This window comes from Hemiscyllium ocellatum, chromosome 22, assembly GCF_020745735.1.
Source record: "Hemiscyllium ocellatum isolate sHemOce1 chromosome 22, sHemOce1.pat.X.cur, whole genome shotgun sequence".
Lineage (NCBI taxonomy): Eukaryota > Metazoa > Chordata > Chondrichthyes > Orectolobiformes > Hemiscylliidae > Hemiscyllium > Hemiscyllium ocellatum.
The window spans coordinates 9,229,357-9,248,109 of NC_083422.1; the positions used below are offsets into that span (position 1 = coordinate 9,229,357).

The 18,753-nt window shown below is 44.8% G+C and overlaps 1 protein-coding gene across 2 annotated transcripts in view; it reads left to right on the forward strand.

Moving 5' to 3' along the window:
• ank3b (ankyrin 3b) overlaps nucleotides 1-18,753 on the forward strand; it is a 392,035-nt gene that overhangs the window by 263,125 nt on the left and 110,157 nt on the right. For both annotated transcript variants that reach the window (XM_060841865.1, XM_060841864.1), the window contains exon 24: nucleotides 4,518-4,650. In XM_060841865.1, the coding sequence (XP_060697848.1) occupies nucleotides 4,518-4,650 (133 nt within the window). The remainder of the gene's footprint in view (nucleotides 1-4,517; nucleotides 4,651-18,753) is intronic.

Consider the following 18,753-nt stretch of genomic DNA (forward strand, 5'->3'; position numbering starts at 1 on the left):
TGATACAGGAGCACTGGGTTTCTGTGTCACTGTGGTACAGGAGCACTGGGTTTCTGTTTCACTGTGGTACAGGAGCGCTGGGTTTCTGTGTCACTGTGGTACAGGAGCACTGGGTTTCTGTGTCACTGTGATATAGGAGCACTGGGTTTCTGTGTCACTGTGATACAGGAGCGCTAGGTTTCTGTGTCACTTTGATACAGGAGTGCTGGGTTTCTGTGTCACTGTGATGCAGGAGCACTGGGTTTCTGTGTCACTGTGGTACAGGAGCACTGGGTTTCTGTGTCACTGTGATACAGGAGAACTGGGTTTCTGTGTCAATGTGATACAGGAGCACTGGGTGTCTGTGTCACTGTGATACAGGAGCACTGGGTGTCTGTGTCACTGTGATACAGGAGCACTGGGTTTCTGTGTCACTGTGGTACAGGAGCATTGGGTTTCTGTGTCACTGTGGTACAGGAGCACTGGGTTTCTGTGTCACTGTGATACAGGAGCACTGGGTTTCTGTGTCACTGTTGTACAGGAGCACTGGGTTTCTGTGTCACTGTGGTACAGGAGCACTGAGTGTCTGTGTCACTGTGATACAGGAGCACTGGGGTTCTGTGTCAATGTGGTACAGGAGCACTGTGTGTCTGTGTCACTGTGATACAGGAGCGCTAGGTTTCTGTGTCACTGTGATACAGGAGCGCTGGGTTTCTGTGTCACTGTTGTACAGGAGCACTGGGTTTCTGTGTCACTGTGGTACAGGAGCACTGAGTGTCTGTGTCACTGTGATACAGGAGCACTGGGGTTCTGTGTCAATGTGATACAGGAGCGCTAGGTTTCTGTGTCGCTGTGATACAGGAGCGCTGGGTTTCTGTGTCACTGTTGTACAGGAGCGCTGCGTTTCTGTGTCACTGTGGTACAGAGCACTGGGTTTCTGTGTCACTGTGATACTGGAGCGCTGGGTTTCTGTGTCACTGTGATACAAGAGCACTGGGTATCTGTGTCACTGTGGTATAGGGGTGCTGTGTTTCTGTGACATTGTGGTACTGGGTGCTGGGTTTCTGTGTCACTGTGGTACAGGAGCACTGGGTTTCTGTGTCACTGTGGTACAGGAGCACTGGGTTTCTGTGTCACTGTGGTACAGGAGCACTGGGTTTCTGTTTCACTGTGGTACAGGAGCGCTGGGTTTCTGTGTCACTGTGGTACAGGAGCACTGGGTTTCTGTGTCACTGTGATATAGGAGCACTGGGTTTCTGTGTCACTGTGATACAGGAGCGCTAGGTTTCTGTGTCACTTTGATACAGGAGCGCTGGGTTTCTGTGTCACTGTGATGCAGGAGCACTGGGTTTCTGTGTCACTGTGGTACAGGAGCACTGGGTTTCTGTGTCACTGTGATACAGGAGAACTGGGTTTCTGTGTCAATGTGATACAGGAGCACTGGGTGTCTGTGTCACTGTGATACAGGAGCACTGGGTGTCTGTGTCACTGTGATACAGGAGCACTGGGTTTCTGTGTCACTGTGGTACAGGAGCATTGGGTTTCTGTGTCACTGTGGTACAGGAGCACTGGGTTTCTGTGTCACTGTGATACAGGAGCACTGGGTTTCTGTGTCACTGTTGTACAGGAGCACTGGGTTTCTGTGTCACTGTGGTACAGGAGCACTGAGTGTCTGTGTCACTGTGATACAGGAGCACTGGGGTTCTGTGTCAATGTGGTACCGGAGCACTGTGTGTCTGTGTCACTGTGATACAGGAGCGCTGGGTTTCTGTGTCACTGTTGTACAGGAGCGCTGGGTTTCTGTGTCACTGTGGTACAGAGCACTGGGTTTCTGTGTCACTGTGATACTGGAGCGCTGGGTTTCTGTGTCACTGTGATACAAGAGCACTGGGTATCTGTGTCACTGTGGTATAGGGGTGCTGTGTTTCTGTGACATTGTGGTACTGGGTGCTGGGTTTCTGTGTCACTGTGGTACAGGAGCACAGGATTTCTGTGTCACTGTGGTACAGGAGCACTGGGTTTCTGTGTCACTGTGATACAGGAGCACTGGGTTTCTGTGTCACTGTCGTACAGGAGCACTGTGTTTCTGTGTCACTGTGATGAAGGAGCACTGGGTTTCTGTGACACTGTGATACAGGAGCACTGGGTTAATGTGTCACTGTGGTACCGGAGCACTGGGTTAATGTTTCACTGTTGTACAGGGGTGCTGGGTTTCTGTGTCACTGTGATACAGGAGCGCTGGATTTCTGTGTCACTGTTGTACAGGTGTGCTGGCTTTCTGTGTCACTGTGATACTGGAGCGCTGGGTGTCTGTGTCACTGTGATACAAGAGCACTGGGTATCTGTGTCACTGTGGTATAGGGGTGCTGTGTTTCTGTGACATTGTGGTACTGAGTGCTGGGTTTCTGTGTCACTGTGGTACCAGGGCGCTGGGTTTCTGTGTCACTGTGGTACAGGAGCACTGGGTTTCTGTGTCACTGTGGTACAGGAGCACTGGGTTTCTGTGTCACTCTTGTACAGGAGTGCTGGGTTTCTGTGTCACTGTTGTACAGGAGCACTGGGTTTCTGTGTCACTGTGATACAAGGGCACTGGGTATCTGTGTCACTGTGGTATAGGGGTGCTGGGTTTCTGTGTCACTGTGATACAAGAGCACTGGGTTTCTGTGTCACTGTGGTACAGGAGCGCTGGGTTTCTGTGTCATTGTGGTACAGGAGCACTGGGTTTTTGTGTCACTGTGATACAGGAGCACTGGGTTTCTGTGTCACTGTGATACAGGAACACTGGGTTCCTGTGTCACTGTGGTACAGGAGCACTGTGTTACTGTGTCACTGTGATACAGGAGCACTGGGTTTCTGTGTCACTGTGATACAGGAGCACTGGGTGTCTGTGTCACTGTGATACAGGAGCACTGGGTGTCTGTGTCACTGTGATACAGGAGCACTGGGTTTCTGTGTCACTGTGGTACAGGAGCACTGTGTTACTGTGTCACTGTGATACAGGAGCACTGGGTTTCTGTGTCACTGTGATACAGGAGCACTGGGTGTCTATGTCACTGTGATACAGGAGCACTGGGTTTCTGTGTCACTGTGATACAGGAGCACTGGGTTTCTGTGTCACTGTGATACAGGAGCACTGGGTTTCTGTGTCACTGTGGTACAGGAGCACTGGGTTTCTGTGTCACTGTGATACAGGAGCACTGGGTTTCTGTGTCACTGTGGTACAGGAGCACTGTGTTACTGTGTCACTGTGATACAGGAGCACTGGGTTTCTGTGTCACTGTGATACAGGAGCACTGGGTGTCTATGTCACTGTGATACAGGAGCACTGGGTTTCTGTGTCACTGTGATACAGGAGCACTGTGTTACTGTGTCACTGTGATACAGGAGCACTGGGTTTCTGTGTCACTGTGATACAGGAGCACTGGGTGTCTATGTCACTGTGATACAGGAGGACTGGGTTTCTGTGTCACTGTGATACAGGAGCACTGGGGTTCTGTGTCACTGTGATACAGGAGCACTGGGTTTCTGTGTCACTGTGGTACCGGAGCACTGGGTTTCTGTGTCACTGTGGTACGGAGCACAGGATTTCTGTGTCACTGTGGTACAGGAGCACTGTGTTTCTGTGTCACTGTGGTACAGGAGCACTGGGTTTCTGTGTCACTGTGGTACAAGAGCACTGTGTTTCTCTGTCACTGTGATACAGGAGGACTGGGTTTCTGTTTCACTGTGATACAAGAGCACTGGGTTTCTGTGTCACTGTGATACAGGAGCAGTGGGTTTCTGTGTCACTGTGATACAGGAGCAGTGGGTTTCTGTTTCACTGTGATACAGGAGTGCTGGCTTTCTGTGTCACTATGTATAGGGGTGCTGTGTTTCTGTGTCACTGTGGTACCAGAGCGCTGGATGTCTGTGTCACTATGATACTGGAACACTGTGTCTCTGCGTCACTGTGATACAGGAGCAGTGGGTTTCTGTGTCACTGTGATTCAGGAGAACTGTGTTTCTGTGTCACTGTGAAACAGGTGCACTGGTTTCTGTGTCAATGTGGTACAGGAGCACTGGGTTTCTGTGTCACTGTGGTACAGGAGAACTGGGTTTCTGTGCCACTGTGATACAGGAGCACTGAGTGTCTGTGTCACTGTGATACAGGAGCACTGAGTGTCTGTGTCACTGTGATACAGGCGCACTGGGTTTCTGTGTCACTGTGGTACAGGAGCACTGGATTTCTGTTTCACTGTGATACAGGAGCACTGGGTTTCTGTGTCACTGTGGTACAGGAGCACTGGGTTTCTGTGTCACTGTGGTACAGGAGCACTGGATTTCTGTGTCACTGTGGTACAGGAGCACTGGATTTCTGTGTCACTGTGGTACAGGAGCACTGGGTTTCTGTGTCACTGTGGTACAGGAGCACTGGGTTTCTGTGTCACTGTGGTTCAGTAGAACTGGGTTTCCATGGCAATGTGGGAGCTCTGGGTTTACATGGCAGTGTGTCCTACTGAAGCCTGTTTTGATTTGTCTGTCTCTGTGCTTGTTGCCAGGCGATGATGCGATGACTGGCGATACAGATAAATACCTTGGCCCCCAGGATCTGAAAGAATTGGGAGATGATTCACTGCCTGTGGAAGGAAACATGAGCTATATGGGTTTCAGCCTGGGAGCCCGATCGGCAAGGTAAGGAACTTTACACTGTTTCCTTTTCGGCACATGGCCCGGCATGCCTGGCAGCACCAATACCTTTTAGCAAAATGAAGTGCTCTAACTAATTAGCAACTATCAATTGTGAAGTTTGTCTTTTTTACATGCCTGTGGGAGTTTCTGTCAAGGCCACTGTTTGGCACTCAGTCCAAATTGCTCTCAGGATGGTTGTGATTGGTGAACGTGCATGTCATTGCCACTGCCTGATGTGGGGCTTGACAGGGATTGACCTTCCTGATTGACAGTCTGTGAAACTGAGCATGTTCATTCATAGGTCACTTTGCGGCAAAATTAGGCTTTCTCGGGCAGAGCTGCAGAACTATCCTGTGGATGTTTTCAATTTCCCAAGTGTTCTGCACTGAACAGACTTGGACATAAAGCACTGCCCAGGAATAGGTTAACGGAAACCTACAATTAAACGTGTTGTTGATTCAGTGTTTTCCTCAATAAACAACTGCAAATCAACACTCCTGGGCATCTCTTTTTTCATAATTCATTTATTTGCACCTGGAGACTGTTTCAAAATACGCATTAAAACTGCTCGATATTAATTCTAGCAGTTGGAACATCAAAGATTTTACAGCCATCACTGTCTTTAAGTCAGGAAAGCACTCGCTGTCCAGCATTCATCCCGTTTCTTGATCAGCTGCAGACAATGTGATTTGTCCTCATTTGGAACCTCCTGCTTGTCCATAAACCCCCAGCAGAATTTCGATACTACTCTGTCATTCACTGTTTGAGATTGTATTTTCTTTTCCCTTGCATAACTTAAAATGTTCTAGGGAGCTGAAAGATTAATTCACGTTTTCTGACCCCTGTTTCTCATTTCCAAACAAAAACTATCAATAAAATGCAGCCATTTGTTTCTCTAAGTTGCAGGTTAAATGAAGTTGCAGTGTACTTACAGTGTCTGTGGAAAACAGAAAACATTAAAATAGCACAGTGCACTGTTTACTAAACAACATGCCGGTTTGTATTTAAGGAATCACATCCAGATCGAAACGTTTGAGGCTTGAATCCAAAATGTTTCCCAAAACAAGACGCATTCCTTTAATGCCCAGCTTAATGTGTTAGGATGTTATGTCCTCATGAGGAACACAAGAAGCAGAGTTGGCTGTTCAGCCCCTTGACGTAGTTGCACAATTCTATCACACGTGGCTGATCTACATATTCATCCCATTTACCCCTGCCCTGGTTCTCTCATTCCTCACATCTTAAGGTCTAACAAAAATCAATCAACCTGTTTTTCAGTTGCTTTTTGGTGAATATCATTTCCAGATTTGAATTGAATTAACTTTATTGTCACGTACTCATTTATGGCACCAGATCCCTGAATACAAATACTTTGGGGTGGGGGCGGTGGAGGGAAATCAGAAAAATAAAGAAATAACAAGTCCAGCATTACAGACCTTCAAAAGTACAAAATCATAATAATAAATTTGATACGCGAGAAAATGAAAGTATCTTCCACAGTGTTCCTTTGTTGGGAAGAAATGCTTCCTGATATCACCCCTGAATGGCCTGGCTCTAATGAGATTTTAAGATCCCACCCCACCATCCCCACCACCCTCTCCCTTCCCCCCACCCGTCCCCACCACCACCACCCCCCTCCCAATGTTCTGGACTCCCAGCAATTAATGCAAGCGAGCTGTAACTCTTTCAGCTGACTAGAAACAAAACTGACCTCGGGGCATTCCACAAGGGGAATCGGAGGAATTCTTTCACGGCCTCGATGTTTGGGCCACCAGCTGCACTTCATTCAAGAAATGTATCGAAAGTAGCAAGTGGCATAACCTGAGGCAACCACTGGGGATCGGAAAAGTGATTTTCGGTTCGCGTCTTACAGGAATGGGCACATTCTAGATTCTAATCACGGACGATCACTGTTCGCTGCCCTGTTGACCACCAGCGAATGCCGTGTCCCATTGTCCAACCCTCTCCTGAGTAAACAGCTGACAGAAAGGCCTGTGTGGTCTTGTGACTGCCTTTCCCCCAACTGTCGGCTTCACAATCATACCTTAAACCTCCCAGGGAGACCAAAACAAGCTGTGAATGAATGAGCTATTAAGCTCTCTTGAGGCGTAGCTAATTACTTTGATGAATCTGTGCATCGAATAAAACATGTGCACAGCTGATATTTTAACCCTGAGATTGCCCCGTTCTCCTGTAACCTGACTGCACTTTTGAGAAATGAGTCTGGGGATGATGTGTTCAAAAAATAAATTAAGTTGCTGTAGAAAGGGAAAAAAAAATCTCCTGTTTTCAAAATGACATGAAGCCCGGGCGGTTTGTTTTGTTTCTCTCCTGCTCCTTTGAGCTTTGGAAGTGTCTTTAGTTTTCCAGCCATTTCTGTACTTGTGTTACTGTGTGTCCAATTGTTTGTCAGGCAAAACTTGTCATGTGCCCAGTGGATTTTCTTTTCAACATGAGAGACCTCCATTTTTAATATTTAACCCAATTAAACCAGCACCCTTGAATCCTTTCCCTTTTGCTTTAAATGCTTTTAGTGTGTGCTTAATGCTGGTTCTGACCCTAAGTGAAGACACCTCGACCAAGTAGAATAGCTGCAATATTCACATCAGTGTTCTATTCTATTTGCTCTCTGTTTTTGTACAATTCATTTTGAGTAACGCACCAAATTTGGGCACCACAATGGCTCAGTGGTTAGTACTATTGCCTCACAGTGCCAGGGACCTGGGTTCGATTCCACCCTCAGGCAACTGTCTGTGTGGAGATTGCACATTCTCCCCATGTCTGCGTGGGTTTCCTCCGGGATCTCTGGTTTTCTTCCACAGTCCAAAGATGTGTAGGTTAGGTGAATTGGCCATGGGAAATGCAGGGTTACAGGGTTAGGTTGGAGTGATGGGTCTGGGTGGGATGCTCTGGGGGGGGGGTTGGTTGGACCTGATGGTCCAAATGGCCTTCTTCCACACTTTAGGGATTCTATGAAGTTACAAATCATTCAGATTACTGTTGAGCTTTGTTTGAGATTTTCTAATCTGCAATTTTCTTTGAAGCAAATTAACCTTTCAGCTCAACATATCCTCGACATGTAGCATGTGAAACGATTAAGCGTACTTTGCTGTCCCTCTCTTTCCTCCTAGCCAGCTACCTTCCCCCGTGACAGGGAGCAATACAGACCTATACGTTTCCTCATATCACCTTTGATCCTCATTCAAAGAAATAAGTTAAAAATAAAAAAAATTTGCCAAAAGAAAAGAAATTTACTTGGACACCAATTATTGCTTGAGCTCAGTTTGACTGGTATGCTTTTTCACAACAGAGACTCTTTGTTATAAAGTACGCAGTGGCCAGCAAGGTTAATCTTAGATTCCCGACATTCCAGCATTCAGAGTTTCTGATGGTCGGCTCTGTTTGCGGTAAATCAGCACCACACACACACACACACCACACGTGGTGCTTTCCTAACCTCCTGCTCCTGTTGATCGTCTTTCCCCCTTGCTCATATTGTGCCAACCCTTAAAAAGGAAGGGTGGAGACTGATGGGTCTAAACTAACCTCAGAAAGGCTTCACCATTGGAGCTTATGTCCCAGCCTCAGTAAATGGGATGAGAATCGGGCTCTATTTGCAACGTAAACAAGACGCAAGTTGGTGAGAAGGTACAGGGACGGGAATCCATTGGGTGGGTTATCAGATTCGCATTGCAGAGACACTCTTGCAGCTGAGACATACAACCTCTGTATTGAATATAGTGAATTTGGAAAGATTTGATAACTTAATGTGTTCATTAAAAGAACATAATGTATATTGTCTTTAAATCAAATTGTAATATGAAATATTATGATTGTTATTTTGTGATTTATTGGTTTAATAGAGTCTGTTTTGACTGAAAAAGTGTTTTAACTGGCGTCTCACTAATGAATGTTTTTGTATCTGTAAGAATGCATTTACTTTGCCTCATTGTTTAGTAAAATGTTTCCTAGTGTTAACCATTTAAAGATAACATGCTTAGTGTTCTGTGGGCCATATAAGATTAAAAAAGGAAACCGTAGATTTTGGACCACAGCACTATATTTATTACTTGTTTCTGCTTCTTCTGCTTCTTTAATCACTTCTATTTTCTCCTGTTTCCTTTTCTTTCTCCACAATTTGTTTAAAAAAAGTCCTAAAATCAGGTAAGATAATATGAAGCTTTTACTTCTTCAGTGGCCATGCCTGTTCCTGTTCCAGTTGGTAGTGATGTGTTGCGTGTTTAGGTTTTTGAAGTTGCCTGAGTAGTTAGCAAGCTTCCCTTTGCTCTATCATGCACTTGCCAAGTTAACCTTGTCAGGTGATTCTCTTAAGTCGTGTGCTGGTTTGGGCTGTGAGTACTTGACATCTAAACTGTTCTTTTCCCTGAATGTGAAATTTGGAAGAGTAGTGTAAAGTAGACTTCCCCAGGATGTGAGTAAATATACACACTGAAGGTGGTGGTATTCGGTGCTTAAAGGAGTCAACTGTGTTTATTGATTCAAATTTGTGATTGGGCTGTAGTAGTCAAAGTGAGGGACCGCCAGCATTTGTCTTGTTGTTGTATCTGTGGCAATTTTATGATCTTAAGCAATGCCGAGTCAAAAGCTTCCACCCTGCTCCTGAACTGGGCCTTTGGAATTTGGATATTACAAATGAGAGCAATGCCAGATATCCACTGGGTGATGATCACAGATTGGCTGAACCTTCAGTATTCATCCATCATAGTCATGCATTCGCTCGCAACTGCTTCATTTTAATTAGCTGATGTGGATGTCAACAAACAAAGTGCTGCCTTATATTCCAGACTGCCCACTGTGCTGCCGGCTCAAGGAAGAAAAATCCCCGGGATTAAAAAAATCTAACATTTACTTACAAGTTATGCCATTAATGAGAATTATCCTGAAGGCAATGATAGTTTCAGTGCATTTGATAAATTTATTATTGCGTTTTCACAAAATATTATTAAGGTCATAGGTATTAGCTGACAGTTCCCTGCTACTCTGGACCACTCATCACATGATGTGGTGAATCAAAATTCATTGAAGACCTGGAGTGGGATTACATCATTAAAGCAATGCTCTGCATCAAATGAACCATTTCAATCTTGTCGAACTAACATGGCAACTCAGTTTCTAATTTCATTGCTATCCTGTTAATTTCTGCCGTAATACTTCCATGGTTACTGGTATATTTTGAAAGGCTTTTGTAATGGCTTTTACCCATTTGGCTTATTGCAAACTATCTTCTTGTGACAACTGATATCATGTGCATCCTACTGTGGATGTCATTGAGTAATTGCCATTACTTCAAAAGCATTGTCTAATCCTTTTTCATTGTCCCGGCATCCTCAGTTGGACCATTAGCATTGTCTTGCTTCTTCCCTGGTTTTCTTCAAGCCTCCTCCAGGCCACACCTCAACGTTCTTCATTCATTCAATTCTTCATCTTCTTCTTCTGTTTTTATCTCCAATTTCTCCTTCAGTTGTTGCCTGTTAGGTTTTCCAGTGTCTGTACTTAACTATCCTCCTCTCTCTAACTCAACTTAGCAACCCTTTTGATTTTTGAGCTTCTACCCTTGATCTAACCCAATCATTTGACTTTCTGCCCATCCATCTGAGCCTGGTATCCCAGGCCCAACCATCTTCAGCTGTTTTATCAATGACCTTCCCTCCATCATAAGATCAGAAGTTGGGGATGGTCACTGATGATTGCACAATGTTCAGCACCATTCACAATTCCTCAGACTCTGATGCACTCCATGTTCAAATGCAACAAGATCTGGGTAATATCCAGGCTTGGGCAGACAAGTCGCAAGTAACACTCACACCACACAAATGCCAGGTAATGAGCATCTCCAACAAAAAAGGATTGAACAGCACCTTTTGACATTCAGTGGCATTACCCTCACTGAATCCCTCCTCTATCAATATGCTGGGGGTTTTCTTTGACTAGAAACTGAATCGGAACAGTCATATAGATAGTGGCTAGAAGGACAGGTCAGAGGCTGGGAATACTCAAGCACCTCCTGAGTTCCCAAAAATCTGTCCATCATTTAAAAGGTGTAAATCAGGAGTGTGATGGAACTTGCCTGGCCAGATGCAGCTCCAACAACACTCCAGAAGCACCTCACTTGTTTGGCACCACAACTACAAACGTCCATTCCCTCTATCACCGATGCTCAGTAACTGCAGTATGTACCATCCCCAAGATGCACTGCAGAAATTCACCAAAGCTCCATAGGCAGCACCTTCTCAACCCATGATTGCTACTGGGCAGAAGGACAAGGGCAGCTGATACATGGGAACATCACCACCTGCACGTTCCCCTCTAAGCCACACACCATCCTGACTTGGAAATATATCGCCGTTACTTCATTGGGTCACAATCCTAGCATTCTCTCCCTAGTAGCATTGTGGGTCAGTCTACAGCAATTCGAGAAGGTAGCTCGCCACCACTTTCTCCAAGGCAACTTGAGGTAGGCAATAGCTATGGGCCCAGTCAGACTGTTTCTGTGCTGTACATCTCTCTGTCTATAAATGTTATCCTCTTTCTTCCGAGTTCAATTCTCACATCCATAGAGTGAATCCTCCACTCTGGAGACCAGAATAGTGTTCTTCGACCTTCATGCTGTTGCTTTAGGACATGCAGATGCTACTTAAGCGATTGATTACTCCTCTTGCTGGATTTCATTCTTGGATATAACTTCGGTGTTTATCGTCAAGCTTAGATTCTTGAATTTGTCCACTGCCTTTAGCTGAGAACAACTTAGCTTCACTATGTATCATTTCCAGGAATGAATGCAAACCAATCCTTACTGTTCAGGCAGGGGAACTCTGCCTAATGCTGATGATGATGTGGAGGTGCCAGTGTTGGACTGGGGTGGACAAAGTTTAAAATCACACAACACCAGGTCATAATCCAACAGGTTTAATTGCAAGTACAAGCCTTCAGAGCACTGCAAATAAACCTGTTGGACTATAACCTGGTATTGTGTGATTTTTAACTTAATGTTGACGAACAATACTTTAGGACATTGGTGTATGATCTTCTTATCCATATCATATTTGTCATCCCTTTCATTGCATCAACCACAGTTGCACCACCTGCATTTTGTGCTTCTGCAGGTATCTGGTGGCTCTGATGAAAGCACTCTAGATGTTTTAATGCACAAGAATAGACAAGTGGACAACACTTCCGCTCAATCTGAATCTTAATGACTTGCCCTTTTGGCATACTCGTGCATTCTGTCTCCATGAATATATTCTGTTACCTTTTGGAGATGACAATATAGTATTTACTTGGATGGTTTTGATTAATTTATTGACAAATCTATTTCTAATCTTGCTCCTAACTTAATTTTTAGCTTGCCTGTTGGCATATGAGCCCCTCACCCTTGATTCCAGTTTGCCTTGAACAACCATTTCATTGTCTCAAAAATTAAAATTAGGTGTGACGTGTGTCGTAACTCCACCGAGGCCTGTATCCTATCACCAAGTTACCCTTTATTTACTTGTGGAGAGTCCTTGACATTAATTCAGCTCCCTCAGAGCCAGCTCTCGGCATGAACAGAACCTCAGATACTCCTGTTTCTATCTGTCAGCCAGGGCTCCCTGATGGGACTCAATCAGGAAACTCATCTTCTATGAAGTCCACCTGGCTGACCTTGTTCCAATCACCACAAATCTTCCTTTCCATAGTGTTGACCCAATATTCTTAAGCTTTTCTCATAATATAGATTCTTCAGGACTTTTCCTTTGTTTGTGGGTCGTGAATGTTGCTACCAAGGACTATCTTACTTTCTTGGGAATAACTCCAACTAGTGCAGACTTGGCTCGCTGATTCTCACTGGAGAAAGATTGGAATGGAGCTGGGTGTTTCAATACACTGCTGCCAGTCTTAGAGAAAGAGGAGTTGATACTGTCAGGACTGCACCCTGTTAAACTGGTTGGGATTAATATCCTAATGAAACAAGCAACTAGAACAGTTAACGTGGCATTAAACCATTGAAGACTGAGGGGGCAGTTAAAGAAAATCAAAGAACCAGCAAAGGCTGTTAAGTTGAGTTATAAATAAGGACAGTGTGTCAAGAAGGGACAGAGAACTCAGAAGTGAGAGTAGGACGTTAGCAATTCTGGTGATACGATGAGAAGGGAAAAATATTAAAGCTGAAAGAGCTTAGTAACAATAGCTGAGTTAGTAGCAAGTAGAAGGAAGTAATTGGTTTGATTTAATAACTCTGACTGTGATGTGAGTACAGAATGACTGCAAGGTTAGGAACTAAATATTTCGGAACAATTTTACTTTTCAAAGAGATGGGTAAAATGAAAAAGTAGGAATAGTAGTCCTGAATGTAAAGGATGAGAGAAGAAAAAATAGTGTCCTAGGAAGGGAGGAAGTAGAATTGATTTGCATGGAGCTAATAAGTAACAAAGGGCAGAAAATGCAGGTCAGAGTGGTTACTGTCTGTTTAAGAGTACTTGTAGTGTTTGGCAGAATATACATCAGGAAATTAAAGGTGCAGAAAACAAATCCCTCCTATTGTAGGAGGTGCATAATAGTGTCACTAAACTCAGTGTTTAGAAAAACGGTCCACAATTCGGAGGGTCTTTAATTGCTCTTACAGATTAAACGAAAGCAAATTTGCAGGAATTTTGTGGAGGGAGAGCTCAGGGAATGTACTCAGTGTAATTTTCTAGATCAGTATGTTGTCAAGCCAGCATGGAAGCATTGTGTGATGAGATCAGGTAACTTACATCAGCAACTTAAATAGCACTTTTAATTTTGAAATCCCAAGGAATTCACAGGAACGTTATAATCCACAATTTTATGCAAAATGTGTAAAAAGCTCTTCAATCAAAGAGCTTAATTGCTGAGGTAGGTTTCAAGGAGTGTCTTAATGGAAGAAGGCAAAGCAGAGAGGTTTAGGGAGGGAATTCCAGCGCTTAGGCCATAGGTAACTATGAGGTAAAAACAATGACTGCAGATGCTGGAAACCAGATTCAGGATCAGTGGTGCTGGAAGAGCACAGCAGTTCAGGCAGCATCCAAAGTGCAGCGAAATCGACGTTTCGGGCAAAGGCCCTTCATCAGGAATAACTACGGCATAGCAACCGGAGATGGAGTGTTTAAAATCAGGGATGCTCACAAAGCCAGAATTGGATGAGTCTCATATCTCAGAGGCTTATGGAGCTGGAGAAATTACAGAGACTGGCAAGTATAAAGGCTTTGGGGAAATTTGTAATTAAAGGTGGGAACTTTAAAATCAAAGTGATATTGACCTTGAGCCAGTACAGGCTAACATACTGGAGGGTGATAGCCGAACAGGATTTGCTTCAACTGAAAACAAAGGCAGCAGAGGTGGCAAATTAGCGAAGGGTCAAAAGAATAGAATACAGCAGACAGCTTGGAGCACTTGGGATCAGCCGTGTCTGGAGGATACTTGAGGATTTTCACAGCCAAGTCGCTGAGGCAGGCATGGGATTGGGCCATGTTACAGGCATTGAAATAGACCGTCTTTGTAATGACATGAATATACAAGCAGAAACTAACTGAGGTCAGATATGACACTGAGGTTGCAAACAGTCAGGCTTCACCTCAGATGGTTGTCATGGAGAGGGATGGAGCTGGTCGATGCAGAATGGAGTTTGGAGCAGGAACTGAACATCTCGGCTTCAGTCTTTATGATGTTTAATTGGAGGGAAGTTCTGCTCGTCCAATAATGGATGTGGTATAGTGGTCTGATAATCCAGCAACAGGAGGGGAATTGTGAGAGGTGATGAGCAGGGATAATGTATATGTGAAAACTAATCTTGCTTTTGGATAACATCACCAAGAGACAGCTTGTGGGTGAGAAATAGGTTGAGCCAGAGCATTGATCATTGGGGAATATCAGTGTTAAGAGTACAGAACAGGAGGAGAGGCCTTTGCAAAGGACTCCCTGGCTTTGATTGGTTAGATGAGAATGAAACCAAGTAAGTGAAGTTCGGCCCATTTTGATGAGAGCAGCAAAGTCTTTGAACAGGATGATGTGATCGAGTAGCTTGAGAAAGACCAGGACAGAAAGTTTACTTTGTCACAGTCAGATGGGATGTCATTTGTAGCAGGGTGGAACACTAATTGGAAAGATTCTAGCATGGAACTCATTTAAGTACTTACAAATACCCATGTAGTAAAATAATATCTTGGATATAGCAATCATATTATGATAGAATTTAACATCCAAACAAGCTCGTTCAGTTCAGATTTCAAGTTTTAACTCTGGACAATGTAAATAACATAGGTATGAGGGATGGTTTGGATAAAATCAACTAGGAGAAAGTGAGGACTGCAGATGCTGGAGATCAGAGTCGAGAGTGTTTTCCTGGAAAAGCACAGCAGGTCAGGTAGCATCCAAGGAGCAGCAGAGTCGACGTTTCAGGGATAAGCCCTTCATCAGTCCTCAGCAAAGGCCTCACCGTCATTCCCCTATGCTCCTGAATCAAGGAATTCAACACACGTTGTGACATTCAATACTTCTTCCACAAGCCCCATTCCTGATGAAGGGCTTATGCCTAAAGCGTCGACTCTCTTGCTCCTTGGATACTGCCTGACCGGCTGTGCTTTTCCAGCACCACACTCTTCAATGATAAGTTGGTTAAAGGAGGAAAAAAAATCCCACAACACCAGGTTATAGTCCAACAGGTTTATTTGGAAGCACTAGCTTTCAGAGCACTGCTCCTTCATCAGTTACCTGATGAAGGAGCAGTGCTCTGAAAGCTAGTAGTTCCAAATAAACCTGCTGGATTATAACCTGGTGTTGTGTGATATTCAACTTTGTACATCCCAGTCCAATTCCGACTCCACCACATTTTGGTTAAAGTAGATTGGAAAACTAGGTGAAATGATATGATGGTAGATGAAGGCTGGTAAAAATTCATCACAATTTGCAACAAGTATGAGTCTCCTAAGATATAAAGTCCCCACAAGAAAAGAAATGGTTCAGTCATGACTTCTAAGACACATTAAAGGTTGTATGAGATTAAAGGAAAAGTTTTCAATGTTACCAAAAATGTTATAAACCTGAGAATTGAGAGGATTTTGAGAATTGAGCGAATGATGATGGAGAGATTTAAGAGAAAGTAGAATATGGAAATAAACCAGCGAGTCAAAGCAGATTGCCACTGTTTCTATTAGTATGTAAAAGGAAGAGATGAATTAAGTAAGTATGGGGATCCCTCACAGATAGAGACTGGAGACATTAGAATGTGTAGTAAAGAAATACAAAGTATGGAGTTCCCTTCCAGGCCAGCACTCCCTGAAACTTAGAGTAAGGGGTGTTTAAAATATAAAACTCTGAAGAGGTTTGCCAGGGAGGTTGCTGGGAAGATGGGCTTACTGGCTAACCATCTGTAACAATGGCAAACAGTCTCAGAATAAGAGCTTGACTATTTCGAACTGAAGTGAGATGAGAAATGCTTTCCACCCAAAGGATTGTGGATCTTTGGAATTCTCTGTCGCCGAGAGCTGTGGTTGCTCATCCAATCAGTACGCAAGGGGTCCTCAACTTACGAAAGTCTGACTTGTACGCACAAACATGATCCCATCCTGGGTTGTTATTTTAAAGACCCTGACACCTTTGTGTTCCCTATGTTTACCAATCGCTGCTTCCAGTCTCTTGCATTGTATTCCGCCTTGGGGATGGACTCCGGAATGGAATCAGTTTGCAATCCGGGAATTACCTCATTTAAATCAGAGGTAGTTAGAATTTTCGATGCTGAGGAACCTGAGAGAGTGGGAGGAAGGTGAAATTGAGGGAGAATAGCCAGCATGATTGCACTCTGCAGCAGTGCAAACTCAAAGGTCACCCTCTTTCCTCTGGTCAGCTGAGAAACAGAGGAACAGCAAGTGTGTTTGTCTCTTCAAAGTGAAAGAGATGAGACAGAGACGGCTACAGATATGAGGATGTTAGATGGAGATGTGGAAGGGGGGAGAGAGAGCACAATCCAACCGTATTATTGATGATGCCAAGATTGGTGGTATAGTGGACAGTGAAGAAGGTTGTCTGTGAATGCAGACCTTGACCAACTGGGCCAGTGGACTGAGGAAAGGCAGGTGAAGTTTAATTTAAATAAATGTGAGGTGTTGCATTTTGTTTAGATTCAATTAGAATCCCTACAGTGTGGAAACAGGCCCTTCGGCCCAACAGGCCCACACTGACCCTCCGAAGAGTAACCCACCCAAACCCCTTTTCCCTCTGACTAATGCACCTCATTGACCAATTCACCTAACCTGCACATCTTTGGCCTGTGGGAGGAAACCGGAGCACCCGGAGGAAACCCACGCTCACATGGGGAGAATGTGCAAACTTCACACCGACAGTCGCCTGAGGTTGGAATTGAACTTGGGACCCTGGTGCTGTGAGGCAGCAGTGCTAACCACTGAACCACTGTGCCGCCCCATTTTGGTGGGTCCAACCAGGGCAGGACTTGGACAGTTAATAGTTGAGCTCTGGGGAATGTTATGGAACAAAGAGACCTTGGGGTACAGGTTCCTACCTCCTTGAAAGTGGAGGCACAGGGAGACAGGAGAAGGTTCAGCTTGCCAGCTTTCACCGGTCAGAGCATTGAGTGTAGGAGTTGGAACATCTTGTCTGCTGTACAAAACATTGGTGAGGCCACATTTGGAGGACTGCATGCAGTTGTGGTCACCCGACTATAGAAATGATATTATTCAACTGGAAAAGAGTGCTACATGGACTGGAAGGTTTGAGTTAAGGAGACGTTGGTTAGGCTGGGACTTTTTTCACTGGATTGTCGGAGACTGAGGGGTGACCTTGTGGAGGTCTCTAAAATCATGAGAGGCATATCTAAGGTAGATAGCGCACAGCTTTTCCTCATGACAGGAGAGTCCAAAACTAGAAGGTGTAGGTTTATGGTGAGAGGGATACAAAAGGATTTGGAGGGAGTTGGGGGAATTTCTTTCACACAGAGGGTTGTGAGTGTTGGAACAGGCTGCTGGAGGTAGGAATAGAGCGAGTACAATGCTGTCATTTAAGAAACATTTGGGCAGGTACATGGATGGAATGGGCATGGAGGGATATGGACCAAACTCAGGTAAATGGGAGTAGATTACTTGTGAAAGCTGGGCAACATAGTTCAAAGGGACTGTTTCCATGCCTTGGGAATGGACTCCGGAATGAAAACTGTCTGCAACCCGGGAATATCATCCAGCGGTGTGACCATGTTTATGACTCAGTATCCTGACACACTCCTTCATTTTTCCCCACTCACTTCTATACACTTCCAACCACACAGCGCAACCTAAATCTGAGGCCCAACTCTGAGCTTGCTCTCTGCCTCAGCCAGTTTCCAACGGCCCTTAGCATCAGCTGGGGCTCGGTTATAAGACTCTCACCTTTAATGGGTTAGGAAGTTCTCAGTAGACTCCCCTGTGCAGAGACTAAGCACAACATTGGTACTGATGACAAAAGGCAGCGCTGCCTTTTGTCTGGGATATTAAACTAGGAATCCATCAGCACTCCGGGAAAAACAGAAAACATCCTTTTGAAGAGGAACAGGGGGACACTTCTGGTATTCTGATGGACGTGAGTCTCTTGATTGATGCCAGAGGATGGGTAGCGGTTTGGTAAAGAGGAGAGTGCTTCCTCAAGTTTCGGCAAGCTGTGGCTAGTGATTTCCCCCGCAGTCTGCTCTGGGGCCACAGCTTTTAATAAAGTCATTCATTCGAAGAAATAGAATATTGCCTCTCCAAATTTGCTGCAGACGCTTGGGAGCAAATGGGAGCAGAAATGTGCAAATCAGCTGAGCCGATTAAAACATCAAATTCTTCGGGAGCTTGACAGGGCAGATGCTGAGAGCTTGTGTCCTCTCACAGGAAATCTAAAGTTTCAAAAGAAAGGGTCTGCCATTCTGAGGAGAGGTGAGGAGGGGTGGATTTCTCTGAGACCAGTTAGCAATCATTTGCCAACCTCTTTCACGGGGAGTAGTGGAGACTGGATCATTGAACATGTTGAGGGCTGAGTTCGACAGATGTTTCATCAGCATGGGAGGCAAGGGTTATGTGGGGCTCAGCAGGGAAGTGGAGTGAAGGCCACTTTCAGAACCGCTGT